This window comes from Chanodichthys erythropterus, chromosome 11 (assembly GCF_024489055.1).
Source record: "Chanodichthys erythropterus isolate Z2021 chromosome 11, ASM2448905v1, whole genome shotgun sequence".
In the NCBI taxonomy this organism is placed as follows: domain Eukaryota; kingdom Metazoa; phylum Chordata; class Actinopteri; order Cypriniformes; family Xenocyprididae; genus Chanodichthys; species Chanodichthys erythropterus.
The window spans coordinates 58,187,795-58,210,449 of record NC_090231.1 but is presented as its reverse complement, the minus strand read 5'-3'; the positions used below and the strand labels follow the sequence as shown (position 1 = coordinate 58,210,449).

The 22,655-nt window shown below is 36.8% G+C and overlaps 1 protein-coding gene across 2 annotated transcripts in view; it reads left to right on the top strand.

The window, feature by feature from the left end:
• The first annotated feature begins 522 nt into the window (after window positions 1-522).
• acsf3 (acyl-CoA synthetase family member 3) overlaps window positions 523-22,655 on the top strand; it is a 68,471-nt gene continuing 46,338 nt past the window's right edge. For both annotated transcript variants that reach the window (XM_067401560.1, XM_067401561.1), the window contains exons 1-5: window positions 523-805; window positions 1,334-2,015; window positions 6,970-7,125; window positions 20,196-20,350; window positions 20,633-20,778. In XM_067401560.1, the coding sequence (XP_067257661.1) occupies window positions 1,353-2,015; window positions 6,970-7,125; window positions 20,196-20,350; window positions 20,633-20,778 (1,120 nt within the window). In that variant the 5' untranslated portion in view covers window positions 523-805; window positions 1,334-1,352. The remainder of the gene's footprint in view (window positions 806-1,333; window positions 2,016-6,969; window positions 7,126-20,195; window positions 20,351-20,632; window positions 20,779-22,655) is intronic.

Below are 22,655 nucleotides of genomic sequence, written 5' to 3'. Positions count from 1 at the left end.
GGATAAATAAAACAATGTTAAGTAAATTTAAATAGTCAACGTCTATTGTACGTGCTGGTTTGAGCCTCAACCTGCGATCAGCTACTACCAGCTAATGCACTCACATTCACATAAATTATCCTCGTTGACAAGTTTTGGGTGAGTACAGGCAAAATGCACAAGATGTAGTACCTTCAATGCACTTAGATGGCGATATGGTGTCTTTATATCAGAAATAAACTGCTGCAGAAAAAGTTAGGTGTCATGAAAAATGTCATTTGTAATTGCATTACACATCATAAATGTAATGGAGTAAAAAGTACATTTACTTGCTCAAAAATGTAGTCAAGAAGAGAATAAAAGTTGCCGATATCTAACTACAAAGTAGCCAAAAAGATACTTAAGTACAGTAACTAATTACATTTACACCTCTGGGCTTACAATGCTTTTGGGAAACACTGCCCAGCTCAGGACCAGCATAAACCAGTTCAAACCAACATACCTTAACCAGCAAATATGCTGTTTTTTCAGCAGGGAAATGAAAGCTAATGCCAACATTTCTACTTGATGACATTCATATCACTAAAACACGATATACTTCATTCAAGTCTCTTAGGAAAACAAAAATAATATATTTAAATTAAAATACGGTTCTCTTATTTATAATCGCACCTAAGTTAAAAAAGCTAAAATAAAATCTGAAGATATTGCTGTGCCTTTCAGCTCTTTGACACAAAGATCCCGGTAAATACTGCAAAGGTTCCGCTTCGCTTTGATTTCCACACGGATTCATTAAAACGGCGCACCGTCTCCAGTATGACTTTTGGTAAGAAACGCACTATTCTGCATGTATGTTTGAGAAAAGCATTATAGTTCTGTTATGATTTAACCTCAGAAAATATTATAAAGATAACATTTCGAGCAGGGAGTCTTCTGAAGCCTGAGAAATGCGGAATAACATGTTGTATGGGGACGGAACTGTTGTTTTGAGATTTATTTTTTTATTATACTTGGGTTCCCTAGTGCTGTTAATGAATGAACGAATGAATAGTAACTTTAAGTTGAATAATTATAATAATAAGTTCGTGCACATTTTATTTAAATAGTGCACTTTAGATATTTGCAACCACATGTCAACTTATTCAGCTAATCCTAGCCCTAATTAAACAGTCTAATAAAACTATAATGACTGCTAGGTGACATGTAGTTGCAAAGTTAGTTATAGTTATAGTAGAAAGCCTAAAGTGGACTATCAAAATCAACAACAACAAAAACTGTTGATATTTTTAATCATTGTTTTTATTTATATGGAATGCATATTAATATTTGCTTTTGTTTTGTTTTATTTCCCCAGTTTTTAACAGTCCTGCGCGATGCTGTCCTTAAACACAGGCTCTTTCTGGAGCTGCTCTTCCTGTAAGGGTGGCAGAAGAGCCCTGAAGTGGCTGCTGGGAAATGTAGTACAGAAAGCCAACCTCAAAACCGGCGGGAGAGTCGCTCCGGTTTTCTCCAGAGCTTCTGCGTATGGAGACAATGTGGCCATTACGGATCACAGCGGGAGCCACACCTACAGCTCCCTCTACAAAAACAGCAAAAGCCTGGCGGGACTCATTACCGAAGCGCTTTCCTGTCGATCAGGAGACCTGCAGGGCAAGCGTATCTCATTCCTGTGTGCCAACGATGCATCCTACACCGTGGCGCAGTGGGCGTCCTGGATGTGCGGCGGCATCGCTGTGCCCCTCTACAGGAAGCATCCTCCCAATGAGCTGGAATATGTCATCTCAGACTCCCAGAGCTCGCTGCTGGTAGCCGGACAACCTTTTACGGATACCCTTGAGCCCTTGGCCCAGAAACTAGGGCTGCCCTGCCTACAGCTTCCCACCAGCCTAGATACTCTACAGCTGGAGGAGGTGCAGATGCTGCCCGAGGAGAGCGTCTCAGACTGGGCAGAGAGGCCAGCCATGCTCGTCTACACCAGCGGCACCACGGGTCGACCCAAAGGAGCGCTGCACACCCACAGCAGCCTGCAGGCCATGGTGAATGGATGCTTAAGCACTACATGAAAATATCGTCGACCTTGAATTGCGATGTTGTCCTCCTGTGATGCAGGGATATTATGGTTAACTAAAAAGTTTTGAAGCCTATAGAATGCAGTTAAAGGCCCCTAAAATTCAAGATATCAGGGCAAAAATGACCCTGTATGAGTTTTTGTCTCATATTTATATCATATGATATCATCTTGGGACCCGGGAATAGACTTCTGTCCTCTGTGGTGGACTATATTTTAGTGATGTTCTCTGACATCATACATGTCACAATTTTAAAGGGTTAGTTCACCCAAAAATGAAAATAATGTCATTAATTACTCACCCTCATGTTGTTCCACACCCGTAAGACCTTCGTTCATCTTCAGAACACAAATTAAGATATTTTTGATGAAATTTGATGGCTCAGTGAGGCCTGCATAGCCAGCAATGACATTTCCTCTCTCAAGATCCATTAATGTACTAAAAACATATTTAAATCAGTTCATGTGAGTACAGTGGTTCAATATTAATATTATAAAGCCACAAGAATATTTTTGGAGTGCCAAAAAAACTAAATAATGACTGACAAAACACTGCTTCAGGAAGCTTCGGAGCGTTATGAATCAGTGTGTCGAATCAGCGGTTCGGAGCACCAAAGTCACATGATTTCAGCAGTTTGGCGGTTTGACACGCGATCCAAATCATGATTCGATACGCTGATTCATAACGCTCCGAATCTTCCTGAAGCAGTGTTTTGAAATCGGCCATCACTATATAAGTCATTATTTTGTTTTTTTGGCGCACCAAAAATATTCTCATGGCTTTATAATATTAATATTGAACCACTGTACTCACATGAACTGATTTAAATGTGTTTTTTGTACATTAATGGATCTTGAGAGAGGAAATGTCATTGCTGGCTATGCAGGCCTCACGGCGCCATCAGATTTCATCAAAAATATCTTAATTTGTGTTCTGAAGATGAACGAAGGTCTTACGGATGTGGAACGACATGAGGGTGAGTAATTAATGTAAAGAACACATTCAGGGCTTTGCAGAGATACCAAATTTGTATTGGTTTCTCCATGAAAACAACAACTTCTTGGTCTTTAACAACTTCTTGGTCTTTAAATATGACTGAAAATGAAAATTAGCATTCTTAAGGAAATATGATAATTTTTTGTAATTATCATTTAAATCTGATTAATTTTCAAATTGTTTTTTCATAAATCAACATTTCAGGAAAATGTTATAGGGTTTCAAATCAAAATATCACTTTCTGTTACAAAACAGGGCATTGATTTCATACATGACCTCTGTAGAGGACTTAAATCATGATTATCAGGCATAGGAGATGCAACAAGTGAATAGGGAAATAAATTATATATCAATATTCCTATTAATTATTAGATATTATTATGAAAATGTTGGCAATTATTATTCCCATTATTACACTTCTGTTCTCATCACATGTTGCTCCAAGAACACATTAATATGCAAATTAGATACAGTGTATAGATACATTGTATTGAATGGAAAATCCATGTATGGCCATTTTACCCACATATTGCATAAAGTAAAATGGTATATCAATTAATTCCATTATATCTGTTATAATATAGTTGAGAATCATCTTTATACAGAGTTTGGTTAAAAACAATCCTGAAGCCTAAAAATTCATTGATGATTAAAAAAAAATCCCATTGTTTTTGCCTATACATCATTTCATGCCATGTTATTTTTTAAACAACTTAGTGATGGTGTTCACTGCAGAGGACATACCATAACATATGAATAAGATATAATTTTTAAAACATGTTATTTTTTTAAATTGGTTTCTTATGCTCTAAACAATATAATGACGTGCGAAAAAAAACTAAATAAAAAAAAAGCAATATCACACAAGTGCTGTTTTTCTGTCTCGAATAGCACGAGTGCAAATGTGTTAGTGATTTTATACAACAGTTCTATAAATAAGAAGTTAATATTGTGTTATTTTAGACACAATGTTGTCGTTTCTGAATGAATCCGCGTTTTGAACGAATTAATCGGGTGAACCGATGAATCAGCTGTTTGAATGAATCGAATTAATAAATGACTCAATGATTTAATCATTAAGACATTTACTGCCACCTACTGGCAGTTTTAGTTTCTTATTTAGAGTATCATTAGAGTATCAAAAAATTCATATTTTCATATTAATAAAAAATATGCATTAAAGGTATAGTTTCAAATGTGTAATAAATTCTATAAATTTAAATTTGATGTGCGATAAATTTGCGATTAATTCGATTAATTAATCGTCACATCCTGTAATTAATTAGATTTAAAATCGTTTGACGGCCATTTTAAAAATATTTGTTTATATTTGTTGAAATAATTGAAAATCTGAAATAAAATAAAATATAAATATTAGTTAAAAAATTTAAAATAGGCAAAAATTAGTGTAACACTTTATTTTAGTTTCCCTGTTATATGTAGTTACTGTAGTAATAACAGTAAACTTTGCAAAGTTACATGCAACTAACCCTAAACCAAACCCGTACTCTAATTATATAGTAATAACATGTTGTTAATTAATATTACTCCATACTTAAATGTATAATTACACTGTCAGACATTGGGTTCCCATTGGAAACATACTATCTTTTTTTTTCGGGTCTCCTGCCACTAGTTGGAGGTGTCATGTTTCATAATACAAAATTCATTTTAACTATTTTGTAATCAGCAATTTTTGTAGTCTAAACACATATCGTCAGAAAGGTCTGAAACTCTAGGTTTCATATCTGGTGACTGTTTTGTAATAGAAATCATATTGTGACAGAAATGTATTCATTTCTGAAAATTCAATAGAATTTTTGTGTCCCCCGGTGGCTATTTTTGGTATTACGCCTTAACAAATTCTCATAGGATCTTAATTTTTAGGATCAACTAAAATTGGAACGGCACAGAGAAACTATATCGCTGGAATCACATTTACTTTAATTATTTCCGGCTAATGAATGAAAAAAACATTAACGGCCAATCAGAATCCATAACATGCCCACAATGAAACGCATCTAAAAGGCATCGTCCACCCAAAAATAAAAATTCTCTCTGTCTGAAATGCAAAAAGAGATACTTTGAAGAATGCTGGTATACCAAACAGTTTTGGTTCCCTTTGACAAAAACATCAATGTTTTCTTACTGACATTCTTCAAAATATCTTCTGTTGTGTTCTGCAGAAGAAAGAAAGTCATACAGGTTTGGAAAGAAGTGAGGGTGAGGAAATGATATCAGAATTTTAATTTTTGGGTAAACTATCCCTTTTAGTGTGTTAAAAATACTGTAACACAAAGCCTCTAATAGGCATGTGTTCAGGAGATATTCATTATTGATGAAGCATAGAGTCATATGAGAAGGTCAGGAGTTTGCTCAGATATTGGGAACAATTGAGTATTTACAGCTCTCTTAGTGTGAGATGGATGATAGGAGAAGATTTAGGAATGAGACCCCCTCCGTCTCCTGATGTCATTGCGTTCTTTAACTTTTGTTCCACTTCGCCTCTCTGAATAATCATTCTGTTATTTAATTTCATGGGCCACTCAAGGCAATGGAGTATTTTTCCATCAAAAATTGACCTGCATTTCCAATAGGGTGGAAAATTAGATTGAGAGCCTCTTCGGACATTATTATTATTTTTTTTTACTTTTTATTATATAATTAACACAATTATTTTTCAAAAGCTATACAGTTTTATCAACAGTAGTGGCCAAAAGTGATGTCTGACCAGCGAAAATTAACATCTTCACACTTTATTCAAATATTATTAAAAATTCATGACAGATTTGTGATGATAACACAATGAAACGTGACAAATTGTGCAGACATCATTTTTCTCCAGGCTGTCATACAAATAAATAATGAACACATGCAAAACAAGAGAGAACCAACAAAATATAAATAACTGATTATGTTGTAGTTTTACATGTATGCTTCTTCTTGTGAGCTTTTTGTTTTTCTATGCATTCATGCATCACTTTTCAATTCAATACATCACTTTTGGCCACTACTGTCATATATCATTTTATATTATTAATAAATCTTTTTTAAAATTTTAAATGAAGACTGTACTGTCCATAGATAGAAATTTGCATAGAAAAAACATGAATGTTTGCCTTTTTTTGTCAGATCAATACCTTATCTTACAAATATAAAATATTTTCCTCATATTTTGATGGTTTAATCAAACTTGTAGGGTCATTAAAAACAAATATCCCTTCCAGACATCACTTTTGGCCGTAATACTGTAATTTAAGTCATATATCATTTTATATTATTAATGCATCTTTTTTTAAATATTAAATGAAGACTGTGCTGTCCATAGATAGAAATTTGGATAGAAAAAAACATGAATAAGTTTTTTTTTATAAATCTGTGCAAAAGACAGAATAAGTGATGATTCGCTTTCAGTAAATACACAGTAAATGACTGGCAAATATGAAATGATGGCTATCAGCTAAGATGTGATGTTATATTCTCTTTTGACGTCCCACAATCATGCCAAACAGAAGAAGAAATAATATGAAATGCATATCAGGAACTGTAAATGTCAAACAGGTTATTATAGGTTACTGACACAAACATGATAACTAACACCAAAAGCAGCAGTATTGTGATTAAGTGCAGACCTAGTTTCGACCTAATTCAGGTCTGCGTGATTGTGAGCGCATGCACCAGCCCAGCTGCACGTGGTCAATAGCCGTGTTCATGCCACAGCACAATGACCATTGAAGAATCGCTCGTGGGCATCATTCAGTCCATTTGAACTCAAACAGCTCATATTAATTCACATCGCTGCTTTAAAGGTTTTGAGCACAATAGCTTTGGCCTGCTTTTGTGATCGTTCCATGCTTCAAATGTGTGGATCATGAAAACATTCACAAGCACCTGTAGGTCAAAGTCAGTTTTTCTTATCTTGTAGGTTCAGGGTTTGGTCTCCGAGTGGGCCTGGAGTAGAGATGATGTCATCCTGCACACGCTGCCCCTCCACCATGTGCATGGCATCGTAAACAAGCTGATGTGTCCGCTCTGGGTGGGAGCGACCTGCGTCATGCTGCCAGAGTTCAGCGCTCAGAAGGTACAGTTCTCCCTCTAACCATCATTACCACACTTCATTCATATGACATACAGTCACCCTAAAACTGTTTACTTGCCATACTTAAAAGTGTCTTTAATCATTGCATGACAAATCAAAACAAGCAAATCATTTCACCACTTTACATTAGGTAACCTTAGGCCATGTGTCCTCCAAAGGCCGGTGTATTTCAATAGGAGCGCCTCGTATTTAAAAACAAGGCACTGAGTGTCTGTTTCACACTGAGTGTTTGTTGTTTTTTTGCACTCATTACTGTCACTTTTTACCCACCCACCCAATCACAGTGGAGGAGGGGCGGGACTAATAGCGCAGTGACTAACCGCCACATCCTGTGAGCATTGATACTGTTTCCTATGCAGTGACGTTAGTCAATCATTACTGGCCGTTTACTGACAAGCAGGGCTTGACATGAATTTTTTTGCTCGGTAGCCACTGTGGCTAGTGTTTTTCCACTCGCATTTTCAATCAATACCATAGGAGAAAACTGTTATATAGATATTTTTAATCATCTCATAATTTGGCAGCAGGTTTTTTAGGCTGCTGTCACTTTAAGACCTGATGCACTGATCCATTATACTGTTACACATGCGTTTTCTTTCTCAACTGTTTACTTTCACTTACAGTTTTCCTCACTCGGTTTGACACATTTCTCCAAACTCGGATCACTGTTCGCAGCAATCACTCTCTATTTTTTTCCTCTTTTTGAAAGTTGTGAAAACACTATTGTGGAGTTTTTCTTTTGCTATTTGAGCAAATGGAAGCACAAAAAATATATTTAATGTATTCTCTCATTCACCGCTATAGATTTTACCCAACTATGACGACCTCCGCTTCTGAGAAACCTGGAAATGTGAAAAGGATCTGTTTGCCCCATAATGATATCTGCTTGATTAATAATACACACAACATTGGAAATGCAGTTTTCCCACATTTTTATGCATTTATCACAATTGCATTATGTGAAAGGGAAAGTATACATGGAGCAAGAAAAGAATAAGTATATGCAAGAGAAGGGGAAAATAAAGAGGTGTAAGTGTAAAGGTGGTGGTGTGGGTAGAGGAAGGGGTGTAATGAGAAGGAAAGGAAGAGTGGAACAGATAGAAGGAGATCTTATATGAGGAGAGAGGAAGTAAAAAAGGAGGAAAGGAGAAGAGCTGAGTGTAGTGGAGGACACTGGTGTAGTGGAAAGAGCAGGGTATAGGGGTATAAAACACCCCAAATGGTGTTTTATTGATAAGAAATTCAAAATAAAATACTTGCATGCTTATTTTTATATAACTATCAGTAGATTTAAACCAGTTGAGATAATTGAAAACTTAAGCACGGCAATTTGTGTATTCTCAAATGTCAGGGTGGCACAACTGCAAATATGAACTGACGAGGTAATAACATTAAGCCTGATAATGCAACATCCAGAGGAAATCAATAGATCATTGTGGCAGAGTGAAAATGTTTGTAGAAATCCTTTAAAATACGCTAATTTCAAGTATAGGTAGGTTGATGCACTTTCCATATCAGGGGGTACAATGATATAATATATATTTACAAATATTTGGTTGTACCACCTGACAAAAAAAGTCAAAAAATGAATTTGAAAACTTTGAAATGTTATGTAACAACTGAAACTTGTTTAAACACATTGTTCATGACTCAAAAATATGCATTTGTTTTGAAAATATTTTTTAAAAATACGGTTTTTGAAGCTATTTTTGCTCAATGATCCATATAACAAAACCTGTTGGAAAAACATTACAATAAACATGTATGTTCATTAGTCTATTTTTACATCTACAGATGAAAATGTTCCAAAATCATTAGAGAATTCACTTGTAGTTTTGATGTTAGTATTTACTTTTAATAAATGCATTACTAGAAAAAAAAAATGCAGGAAAATGCAAATCAGCAGGAATGAGTAAAATTATGTGCAATACAAAATTTAGCCCTGTAACACCAACAATATTAAAATGAAACAAGTGAGGGGAGGCGGGTTTGTGTGTCGACTCGCTGTCGGAGAGATGAGAGAGCAAGAAAGCGCAGCTGGTATCGGAAACTGAGTGTTTCAGATATTGGAGTATCGAAAAATTTATATTTTTGACAACACTACATTGCACTTAAAGGTGCAATATGTAAGAATTTTGCAGTAAAATATCCAAAAACCACTCGGCCAGTGTTATATATTTTGTTAACTTGAGTACTTACAATATCCCAAATGTTTGCAACTATTTGTAAATCGTGAGAAAATTGCAATTGTACCCAAGGCTCCGGGACGTGTGAGGAGTCGCCTGTCGATTGCGTCATACCCGCGTTACCCTCGGTTTCCGCTTTTATTTTGTAGAAACCATGGAAACACCGAAGACGCTTTAATATATTACACGTTTTAATAGACAAGAGAACAACTGTTTTAATATATTTATAGACAGAAAACTAATTATTGTTATATAGCTCAACACGTTTAGTCTTATTGTTAAAAATCAAAAAAAATTATTTTTTGCGAGTCTCATGCTTTACCATGCCTCAGAGAAAAACACTATTTTGTGAAGTAGCTAACATAGCATAATCAGATGCAGCTTTATTTTTAGTAACAGTAATACAGCATTTTCTCCATCATACAATACGTTTTAAAATTAATTCCATGCCATTTATCAACACAAGCCATCCAGCATTTAATCTGATATTGTAAAATGGATCTATCTTACTGCAGTGTGTAACAGTGTCTCACAGCAGCCGCCGAGCGAACGCACAGAGTAACGTTATAACATAATTTTCAACACACTCAAATGTATCTAATATGATAAACAGAGCTGCGTTACCTCATACTCATGACCGGGGAAGCGGTGCCGGCGACTGTGTCATAATAAAAGTCCCGCTGCTCGTGAGGCGTGTGTTGATCAATCGCTCCAGCTCCTCGTTCAGCTCCACAACACTCGCTCCTGCTCTGCTTCATACTACAGTAATGTTAATAATCACATCCATGAACATGATTTCTTCCCGAGTCCAATCCCTATTCTTTTTCACTGGCTGTGATGTGAAGACCACATGTCCCAAGATTCCACTCTAAAACTTAGTGTCTTCAAGCTACGCCTTTGTTTCGAATAGACCTCTAGCGACCTCTAGTGGACAGAAAATGTTAAATATTGCACCTTTAATTCATTGTATTTAATTTTACTATAATTGAAAAATGTATATATTATATATAAAATTCAACCTGCCAAAGTGGCTAGTAGGAGTGACTGCGTTACATTTGGCGGGTCAGTGCATGTTTATGTCAAGCCCTGCTGTCGAGCCTTAAAGGAGCCGCCCCTTAAAAACAGACATTTCGGCGACAATAGCCTTGTGGGCAGCACCGCCATATAACGCATTGCGCTTTGAGTGTCCCGAGTTTGAGTCCCAGCTTGTGGACCTTTCCCAAACTCATCCCCCTTTCTCTCTCTCCAACTTCGCTTCCTGTCAACTTACTGTCCTATCATAATAAATGCAAAAACACCAAAAATAAATCTTTGAACAAAAAAAAAATCAAACAAAGAAAAAAAAACAAAAAACAGACCATTTCAGACAGAGGGTCAGAATGCTTGAAAATTATACTTTTTTTTTTTGGTGCAAAAGACTTTATAAGGAACATATTAATATAATAAAATCCATGTCATGACCCCTTTAAGTTGTAAATAACCCATATTATTCAACAAAGCCATTTTATTTGCTCCATTGTGCACTCAGAGCAGAACTTTCTTAGATTAACAAAACGGGTTTGCAGAAGCCGTGCTGCAAGCGTCAGTGAGTCGGGGTGTGTGCCGGCTCCCCTGGGGAGGAACTCATGAGACCTGCACAATGAAGTTGTGTGTAGTGGGGTGGAGGAGGCCGCTGATCACCCTTATCGGGTACTTGTCAGAGGGATGCGCTAATTGTAGCTGTGTTGTTGCGTGCCAGCGCTGCAGGCGTCAATACCAGGACTCAAGAACTGACAGGCACTGGCTCAAAACCGTGTGTGTGTGTGTGTGTGTGTGTGTGAAAGACACTCCGGACTGTCACCGTGAGCGTGGAGTTTGCGTGATGGATTGCCCAGTGTAGCTTTGTATCTGGCCACGCCAACTTTCGGTAAGGGCTTTAGAAGCAGATCAATGGATGGCGTGACATTGAGGAATGATCCGCGTTTTGTAAAGGGAGGGGGTTTACGGCAGCGAGCGAGTGAGCGGAAGGGCTTTAAGGTCCAGGAGAATTTAATGGGAGTCAAGGATCTGATTGACAAGAAAGGACACAACAGGAAAAAAAGACATTCAGGACAAACAAGAAAGTTATATTCTCTGTTTTCGTCAGATATGACCTTGAACACACATGTTAAAAAACAAACGCCTTCTTTGAGGGATCAAACGCTTTCTTCACCACAAGGGTTTTATTATTTACAACATGCGGTTCAGTAATTTTTAATGAAGCAGAAAAATCAATATTTGAGCCACCATTACTTTGGCTTTGAGTTGTTTGAGTGATGAGCGCTCATCTCAGTTCTGGTGGGAGCAAAACATGCGTGTAGATGAATTTATTGTGGTATGAATGCATTAGACAGCCTGCAGTCAGAGACTCTACCATTATTAATGATGGGATGTAAAAGGTTATCCATCATGTGATGGTGCAGGGCGGGTGTTTTCTACATGTATGTTGCTCATTATTGGATTTCAGAGTGCGTGTGTGATTTGGCATGTGCAGTTATACAGATAAATGCTTTTAAAAGGAAAACCGTGTCGTGAAATAGCTTTCAGTCTGTTAGCTCTGAGACATCCATATGCTGCTGTACTTTTAAACGTTGACAACAAAAATCTTTGTATTAGCAGACACATTTTAAAGGTAGTTTTAAATTTTAGAAAATGGATGAAATATCAATTCAAGTCAGTTGACTCAGGGTGTATTACTTTTTTCCCCCAATACATCTAGCCAAAGCCACAGATCTTGGTTTTGCCTGATTAATGTGTAAACTAAAGACTTTTGCTATAATAAATGGACAAGTCCTTTCATATATGTCCTACTCCATCTTATTTCTCAATAAGAAGTACATGAACACGGATGCATGATATTGGATTTTTGCCGATATTTGATATGCCGATATTTTTCAACCTCTTTTGGCCGATTCCGATACCGATATACATATACTTTTTCCTTTTGTTTGGAAACAACGCCTGTTCAAGAATTATAAGTTATTTTCATCATCCTTTTGATAAAATTATATATCGGCAAGGCTTATCGGCAAACTTTTTTCATATCGGCTAATGCCGATTATTATATTTTAAGCCTTAATCGGCCAATTTGTGCCACTTTAATTTCCAGGAGAATTTAATAGGAGTCAAGGATCTGATTGACAAGAAAGGTCTGGAGAGGACACAACAGGAAAAAAGACATTCAGGACAACAAGAAAGTTACATTCTGTTTTCCGCCGATATGACCTTAAACACATTGTTAAAAACAAACGCCTTCTTTGAGGGATCAAACGCTTTCTTTACCACAAGGACTTTATTATTTACAACATGCGGTTCAGTAATTTTTAATGAAGCAGAAGTACATGAACACAGTAGGGATGCACGATACCGGTATACATATATTTTTTCTCTTTGTTTGGAAACAACACCTGTCCAAGAATTATAAATTAAGTTATTTTCATCATCCTTTTGATAAAATTATATATCGGCAAGGCTTATCGGCAAACTTTTTTCATATCGGCTAATGCCGATTATTATATTTTAAGCAGATAATTATATTTTAAGCCTTAATCGGCCAATTCGTGCCACTTTAATTTCCAGGAGAATTTAATAGGAGTCAAGGATCTGATTGACAAGAAAGGTCTGGAGAGGACACAACAGGAAAAAAGACATTCAGGACAACAAGAAAGTTACATTCTGTTTTCCGCCGATATGACCTTAAACAAATTGTTAAAAACAAACGCCTTCTTTGAGGGATCAAACGCTTTCTTTACCACAAGGACTTTATTATTTACACATGCGGTTCAGTAATTTTTAATGAAGTACATGAACACAGTAGGAATGCACGATATTGAATTTTTTCAGATATGCCGATATTTTTCAACTTCTTTTGGCCGATGCCGATACCGGTATACATATATTTTTTCTCTTTGTTTGGAAACAACACCTGTCCAAGAATTATAAATTAAGTTATTTTCATCATCCATTTGATAAAGTTATATATCGACAGTTTTTTCATATCGGCTGATGCCGATTAATATATTTTAAGACTTTATCAGCCGATTCCGATGTTGTGCCGATAATATTTTGTATCCCTACAACTCAAGAAAGTTTGTCAAACTAATGCATTGCTTTATTACATTTTATTTAAGCTATTGCAGTGTGCAGCATTTAAAATTGTGAAAGAATAGCCTGCCAAAATGTGCCATTTCACTGCCTATGCAATTTGCAATGAGCTTGACTTGACCTTCAGTCCCACAATTGACTTGACCTTTCATTTTCAGTGTGATTGATGAATGTAAGTGAATGCACATAATTGCACGTTATTAAAGGTGTGTTTTACGATCTTTTTTTATAGACATTATTTGATCGCCAAAATTTTTTTTTTCTTTACGTAAAATATGATTGTGATTAATCGTTAAAACTAGAGTCTATGAAAGCCTATAGAACCAAATGGTAAAAAGTTGTGAAATTTGGCACACAGATAGAGGACAGTCTAAGATGTTACCATAGAAAATTCAGAGTCTCTTACTCAAACTCTTTAGCGCCACCAACAGCTTTTGAACCGTAAGGGCAAAATTTTTTTTCCTCTGATTCCTTGGCTCATGCAAACATCATTTTTTAAACTCCTTTTAGGCCAAATGAATTTGGCTCAGATCATGCTGGAAAAAAGTTATTAAAAGCTTTTCGATAGATCAAACCATACTCTTATAGCATTTCAATGAAATTCTAACAAGCATGCCAAAGTAGACCTGAGGTTATAAACCTCAAAACTTGAAACTTGTTATATATCATTCCCATTTTTTCTGCTTGCAGCTATATTTAATTTTTCATTTGTTTCACCAACTTTGGCCGTTTTGTTATATTTTTTCTATAGTCCCACAAATTAATTGGCTGAAGTCTGCAAAACTGTTTGACAAATCAACATTAATTTGATAGATTATTGTCAAGAATGTCTCCAGACAAAATGTGCCAGACTTGATGAACATCCTAAGTTTACCCACGTACATTGTATGCTTTGAAATATATGAAGTATATTTCAATATATGGGGGCTAACGTAATGAAAAATAGAAAGCAGAGGAACTTGGGTACCAGAGTGGAGAGGAGGAGGTGTGGTGATGAGAGATGGGTTTTTGATGATAAAAGAAGTGTCACTCTGTGTGTGTGTGTGTGTGTGTGTGTGTGTGTGTGTTGGTGGGGGGGTTGATGGAGAGAGTGCGAGACAGCAGGAATGATAAGAGCATGGAGGTACTGAAGCAGGAAATAATGAAATGGAGAGAGAGAGAGAGGGCGGGGGGAGATGTGTGCCTCCCAGGGGGGACAGAGCCAAGGAGAATCTGTCGTTCACCTTCAATTAATTCACGCGTTTCTCCCACTGTGTTCTAAAGGTGCAGCCAGGCGTGCGAGACGGTGTGTGTGTGTGAGATGAAAAAGAAAGAAATGTTATATTGTATCTTTTATGTGTGAATCGTACACATTTATGTTTGATCATTCATTCTACCTCCTTTCATTCCCATGTGCTTGCATGCCGTGCAATGAAAGTAAGAGCGAGTGTGTAAAGTTAGAAGCTGTGTAATTGATTTGTGTGTTTATATGGGCAGTTATGCATCTGTTTCCTTCTGACAGACCGGGATGAGTGTGGGTGTGAGGTTGGGATGAGGTCTGCCGTCCTTCACTATGCTTCACGCAACACATTCATCAAGAGCAGAGAAACGCTGTAAAAGCCCAGTGTGTCCTGCGCAGTCTTCACTCTGACCTCAATAGTAGCTCTACAGGGAATCTCAACTGTTTCTCTTCTGCTGTGAATCACACTGACCTTTACAAATCTATACTCGCTTTTTCCTTTTTTAACAACATTCCTCCAGTCGACAACCTTTCCCCCCAAGCTTATAGAGTCACTAAGACAAATAGCACTAGGGATGCACGTTAAGTGACTTAATCAGTATCTGTAGTGTTTTTCCCTTCTAATTAACAGTAAACGTCTGATTAGTCCAATACTGGAAGCACATATATTAAGGCTGTTTTTTAAATCCAGTTTAAAGATTATGCCAGGTCTTAAAAGTGTCTTTTTCTTGATTTCACCTAGTGTGAACCAAGGTGGTCTATAATAGCTGCAGAAAGTATATTTTAGTATTGCCATTCATCTGCAACATCTTTTCTCAGTTCTGGAGACTTTCTTTTTTTTTTTTGCTAATTACTGTGATAGTACTCTAACAGTATATTTATATCGATATTTACACTTTTCAACTCAATCGGTTATGATATTCATTTTTAAGTGAGAATGTATAGCTTAACACAGCGGTACACAAACATGACGGTTCGGTACGGGTTTCGGTACAGCAGGAGGAAGAAAACTAAACATAAAATTGCTTCTTTTTCTTCTTTTTTATTAAACAAATTATGTCTCTCTCTTTAAATAAATTCATTTATAATTAATATTTTCTTAAGGATATAAAAATTTATCTCAGCTAATACTGTAAACTATATACTTTCTTGCACATTACTATAATATTAAAGGATACAATTAACAACAGAGCCCAAACTATTAAATTATTAAATAGCTATTTATGTTCAGATACAGTATAATAATCAACACTCAAGTAAATAAAAAACATGTAAATTGCACACGAGGCAGATTTTGCATGAACTTCTAAATCTAATTTTAAAATTATTTTTCTACTCCAATTCATTTTTGAATGTATCATTTACACAGTTACTGTCATAACCTTTTTTCATGACAATGTTTTTTTAAACATATATTAAATTAAGACATTACTAACAGGTAAAGTAAATATAATGAATATATTAGCTAATATAGTGCATATGAATACTTCAGATGCAAAAGCCTCTAAATACCATCTGAAATTTTCTTCTAAAATTATCAAGCTTGTATGTTTAGGTTCAGCAATTTCACTTTAATGGTAATTAATAGGTCCTTTTCATTGCCATTAAAGTAAAATAACTGAACATAAACATACAAGCTTAAAAAAAATGCTCATTTTAGAAGAAAATTTCAGATGACACTTAGAGGCTTTTGCATCTGAAGTCTTCATATATTCATTTCTCTAGTGAACTAACATGCTGTGGACACTAAATGACTTGCCTGAGGTAAATGTAATGCTACATGAGATATTATTCTCAAGCTATTTTATTGATGTCTTTCTGCGGTTGAAACGCTGGTTGAGAGTAAACATATCTATACATAGATCGGCTATTCTTCTTCTGTGCTTTTTCCTGTTGTGGCTGTAAAGGCAGGAACACGAAGCTGATGGTCGGCCGTTGGGCAGTTTTTGTTCGTCTGCCAAATAAATTTTCTCAGTGTGTTCTGCACCGTCGGCTGAAGTTGGTCCTCGTCAGCTTTTTTTCAGCGAATTTGACATGTTGAATCGGCGTCGGAGCTCATTGGGCCATCTGATCATTCTGATTGGCTGTTCAGCTACTGCCACCTGCTGGTACGGAAAGGCATTTCATCTTACGCTGTCGCAGAACGGACATGCTACTTGGTCGTCGGCTGTCGAGTGTCGGTTTGGTGTGTCAGGGCAACTTAGGACCCAGATGTGCCGATGTGAGCCAACCGCGCAGTCTACTTTCATTGCCGCTAATTCGTCGACGTCGGCTTGGTGTGTTCCTGCCTTTAGTAAACAGTGTTGAATTACACCTGTCTTTAAACCCCTACTTTACAATAAAAATAAAATTGTTTTTTGATCATTTAGATTTAAAGGTGCCCTAGAATTAAATATTGAATTTACCTCGGCATAGTTAAATAACAAGAGTTCAGTACATGGAAATGACATACAGTGAGTCTCAAACACCATTGTTTCCTCCTTTTTATATAAATCTCATTTGTTTAAAAGACCTCCGAAAAACAGGCGAATCTCAACATAAGACCAACTTTTACGTAACAGTCGGGGTGTACGCCCCAATATTTGCATATGCCAGCTCATGTTCAAGGCATTAGACAAGGGCAGAACGTCTGGATCTGTGCACAGCTGAATCATCAGACTAGGTAAGCAAGCAAGAACAATAGCGAAAAATGGCAGATGGAGCGATAATAACTGTCTAATCTTAAGGCCTTTGAGATGTTAAATTGCAAAGATCTTGAGTTTTCTTTGAAGGGCGTGTCCGTGGTGACCGACAAAGTCTGATGTTTCGCCATGTAAGGTGAATCACTTTTTTGAGGGCCGAAACATACTCGAAAACTCATGAAACTTTGCAGATGCATCAGAAGTGGTGAAAATGTACGTCTGATATGGGTTTCAGAATTAAGTGTGGCAAAGTGGCTCGATAGCGCCACCTACAAAATTTCAACGAAGTGCCCCTGACACTCATTTCACGTACAGGTATTAAATTTGGGACACACACCTAACAGCCCAATACCTACAAAAAAGTCTCTTGGAGTGAAATCTGAAAACCAACAGGAAGTGAGATATTTAGAATTTTTTGCCATTTCCAGAGGTTGTACTTTAACTGTTGTAACTGTTGTAACTCAAGCATACAATGTCCGATCTGCTCCAAACTTCACATGTGTGATAAGAGTCCTGGTCTAAAGACATCTGTATGTCAATATTCAGTTAGTCATAGCGTCACCTGCTGGCAATAGGAAATGGTATGCTTCACACTTTAGCTCACTCTCAGAAAAACATTTTAATATGCCATGATGTACCAAACATACTAGCAATATGTTAAATCATGAAACACTTGGCTAGGTGCAAATGTATGCGATTAAAGCCAAGAAACAGGAAGTAGTTGTAACTCAGGCATACAATGTCCGATCTGCTCCAAACTTCACATGTTTGATAATAGTCCTGGCCTGAGGACATCTACATGGCAATATTCGGTTACGGTCAAAGCGCCACCTGTTGGCAGCAGGAAGTGTGGCACTTTCTCCTGTATTTACTTGCTTGCATCCACATCGCTCACTGTTCACTGTTTTCCTGATGCCAACGGGTGGCGGTTAGCCTGGGTGCGAGGGCCCTTTCTTCGCTGCTTGCAGCTTTAATTGTAAATTGTCTTTCTAAATGTATTGTTAGCATGTTGCTAATGTACTGTTAAACGTGGTTAAAGTTACCATTGTTTCTTACTGTATTCACGGAGACAAGAGCCGTCGCTATTTTCATTTTTAAACACTTGCAGTCTGTATAATTCATAAACACAACTTCATTCTTTATAAATCTCTCCAGCAGTGTGTAATGTTAGCTTTAGCCACGGAGCACTATCAAACTCATTCAGAATCAAATGTAAACATCCAAATAAATATTATACTCACATAATCCGATCCATGCACGCATCATGCATGACGAACACTTTGAAAAGATCCATTTTGAGGGTTATATTAGCTGTGTGAACTTTGTGTTTGCTGTTTAAGGCAAGCGTGAGCTTCGGGGGCAGAGAGCACAAGAATTAAAGGGGCCGCAACCTATATATCTGTTCATAGTTAATGATGCCCCAAAATAGGCAGTTACAAAAATTAATTAAAAAAAATCTATGGGGTATTCTGAGCTGAAACTTCACAGACACATTCAGAGGACACCTTAGACTTATATTACATCTTTTAAAAAGACGTTCTACGGCACCTTTAAAATTTAGCATTAATATAATGACTACAAGATTATCGTGGGCAAAATAATTTACAATAATACAAAATAATTTATCTATATCCTAATAATTTAGTTATTATTGTCAAAACATAAATAATATAAAATAGGTTAATGCACATCAGTTATTTAACACTTAAAGGTACAATTTGTGATTTTTTTTTCCGCTAGAGGTCGCTAGAAGCCTATTCAAAACAAAGGCGTAGTTTGATGACGCCAAGTTTTAGAGCGGAAACTTGGGACATGTGGTCTCCATCTCAACGGACGGTGCAAAAGAATATGTATTTGAGTCTGGAATAACTCATGTTCGTGGATGCGATTACTAACGTGACTGTAGTATGAAGCAGAGCAGGAGCGAGTGTTGTGGAGCTGAATGAGGAGCTGGAGCAATTGATCAACACACGCCTCACGAGCAGCGGGACTTTTATTATGACACAGTCGCCGGCGCCGCTTCCGCTTTTCCGGTCATGAGTTTACGGGAGCTGTCCTTGTCGACAGAACCAGCGGCAGATGGTAAACAGTAATTATGTTCCATAAATAAGTAACACAATCCACCATAAAACGTGCAAGAAGTAAATAAGGAACTGCTTGAAGCAAGCTAGTGGTTTGCTGGACGCTAGACACTACTTCCGCATTTGTCCACGGCACTGTTGTCATGTGGTTTCCACGTCAGTAAAGGCGGTAACAAAGGTAACTGACGTCATTGACAGGCGACTGCACTGCCCCGTGTCACTGTTTAGAATGGGAATTTTCTCATGATTTACAAGTAGTTGAAAACATTAGAGATATTGTTAGTAATCAGCAGGACAAAATATATAACACTAGCCTAGTGGTTTTTGGATATTTTACTGCAAAAATGTTACATATTGTACCTTTAATATTTATATCTGTCTTGGTACCTGTTTTAAAAAATAAATATCGATCACTCTCAGTCTTGGCTTTTAAGAGCCTTCCAGAAACAAGAGAAAGTTGCTTTTTGCCCCTAATTAGTGGTTATTTACCAGCAGGGGTATCTACTGATGCTACACTCTAAAAACACTGGGATAAAAACAACCTAATTTGTGTTGTTTTAAATCCAAAGGCTGGTTGATTATTTAACCCAGCATAATGGGCCAAGTTCATACCTAATAGTACACACTCACTCAAATGAGTATTTGCAAATTTGGCAGATTTATTTTCTGTTATATTTACATTGAACTGTTTCTTTCCAACCACATTTAGATGACAAAAAAATGCTAATGTTGTTGTTGTTGTTGTTGTTTTGCTGTGTTCCAGGTTTGGGAGCAGTTGATCGCTTCAAAGTCCCCCATGGTGAATGTGTTCATGGCAGTTCCCACCATCTACTCAAAACTCATCGAATATTACAACCAACATTTCACTCAACCTCGAGTCCAAGACTTCATCAGGGCTGTGTGCAAAGAGAGAATACGGTACCATCCTCCCTCTCCCTCTCTCTCTCTCTTTCAGAACAAACCACACTAATTTAGCTAGACTCACAGAACTAGAGCATCTCCTCCCAAATTCTCTTTTATTCTTCAGTAAAGCTACATCAAAGACGAGCCTTCAAACCTTTATATAGCTCAGTCACGGAGGCTTCTGTGTACTTTACCTCAGGGTCAAATGCTCAAACAATACTTTTTGAAGAAAAACAACCAGTGCATAATTTGTGCAAAATTAAAAGGTGGCCAATTCTCTCTCTGTGTGTCACTCAGGTTGATGGTATCTGGTTCTGCTGCTCTTCCGCAGCCTGTCCTGGAGCGCTGGGCAGAGATCACAGGTCATGTGCTGCTGGAGCGCTATGGCATGACGGAGATTGGCATGGCGCTATCAAACCCACTTAAGGGACCGCGTGTACCCGGTACTGCACCACTTCATAAATGTGTGATACATGACTGCTAGCAACAATAATAAACAGCACATATGCATTGCTACCCTCCACCTATTTTTATGCGCATTTTGGGATATTGCTGGAGGGAAACATTAAAAAGAGCTCAATTGAGGCAGATACATTTTTTATCCCATAAGAACTGCTATGGAAACGCATGTGACTTTGCCTCAGCAGAGGCAGTGATTGGATAACTGGACTAACCAGTGGACCAATCACATTGCAGCATCTCAAATGTTGGTTTGGTGGTCCTGAAATGCCTAAATCAAAGTCTGTCATCAGAATAGTTTAATTCCCTCCAGAAGCGTCTCACATGATCGTGTTCCCTAACACCAGCATCCGACACGAGAACATGACAGCGTTTATTGTGCAACTCATTTATAATGGAGGAAAAAAAGAGCAAGATTGCAGAAACTTATATTTTTATTACTGATTTTTTGTGCCAATTTCTGAGGAAGTGACGATTTTGTTCTCGTGAACATGAGGGGTGGAAATGATATCACAATTGGTACACGGTAAATTTGCAATGGATGGAAACTCTATACAATCATACTTACTGTGACTAATACAGAATTTTAAAGATTCCGAAAGAAGATTCCATATGAATTTATAGTACGTAATTTTAAGAACTAGGGCGGCTTTGATATAAGATTTTAGAGGTATCAGTCAAATTCTTCTTTAACTTTCTTTATTTTTTGTCTTTTTGGCCAATAAACCACACTCAAAACATTAGAGTAACATTTTTCAAGTGTCTCACTTTAATTTGACATGATTTTGTGATTAATATGCAATACTGCCATATACTATGTTGTAGTGTCAACCAGATAATTACTATCACTAGATTATTTACAGTATTTTCATATGTGTAGTATTAACATGATATCAATTTTCACTTTTTAAATATCATGGTAATTATCTGGTAATTGCAACACCCCAGTACACTCAAAAATGAATTCATTACTCTTACTTAATTTAATTGAAATACGTTTTTACACACAATTCAAATGAGTTTATTCAGACCAAATCAGTTTGGTTTGGTCGGCGTAATTTAGTTGGTTTAGGTCAAATTATTTGAAGAGTTTGGTTCCAACTCCATTTTGATTAATTTGAGTAAAAATGTGTTTTCTTTACCAAAAAAATGGCAAGATGCAAATTTTCTGTTTCAATCTTTCACATAGCATCTTTTGGTTATAAAAATTCAGTTTTTTATAAAAACTGATTATTTCCCCCCCAAAATGCAATAAATCCATGACACATTTTTTTTTTCCAAAATGCAATTAATCCATCAATACAAAAGTTATTTTGTAAGTTGATTCACATATATGACAGCCTCTGAACTTAATCTTATATACAGGCATTTGAATAAAAATACATTCAGTCGTCGCTCCCAAAATGATTTCACCGAGTCGTCTTGTTAATGCTATAAATTACTCGAGTGCCTCATCTTAAATGATTACATTTCGATGACTTGCGTTTCCTCCCCACCACAGGTTCATCAATGCCGTGAAAATGATTCATTTTTCTGTTTTTGTTGATCACAAAGTACAAAGTAGATAAGGAAAACTAGGATGCCGGGTGTATTCAGAGCGCCACCATTACTGTTTACAGTGCGTGGAATGGTGTGCTGTGATTGGTTGAGCGGATATATCACGTTCTGCAGAGAAAGGAGACTGGCGTTTGTCTCGTTTTGGAAAGAAAAGGAGAAAACATGACAAAATAACACGACGGATATCGAATTTTTCACAAAATTAATAAATTACTTTTCAATACCAATCAGATATAATACTGATTTTGGCTTCATTTGCTTTAGTATTTTTAACTTTATTACATTTTTTTTTTGGTCAAACTAA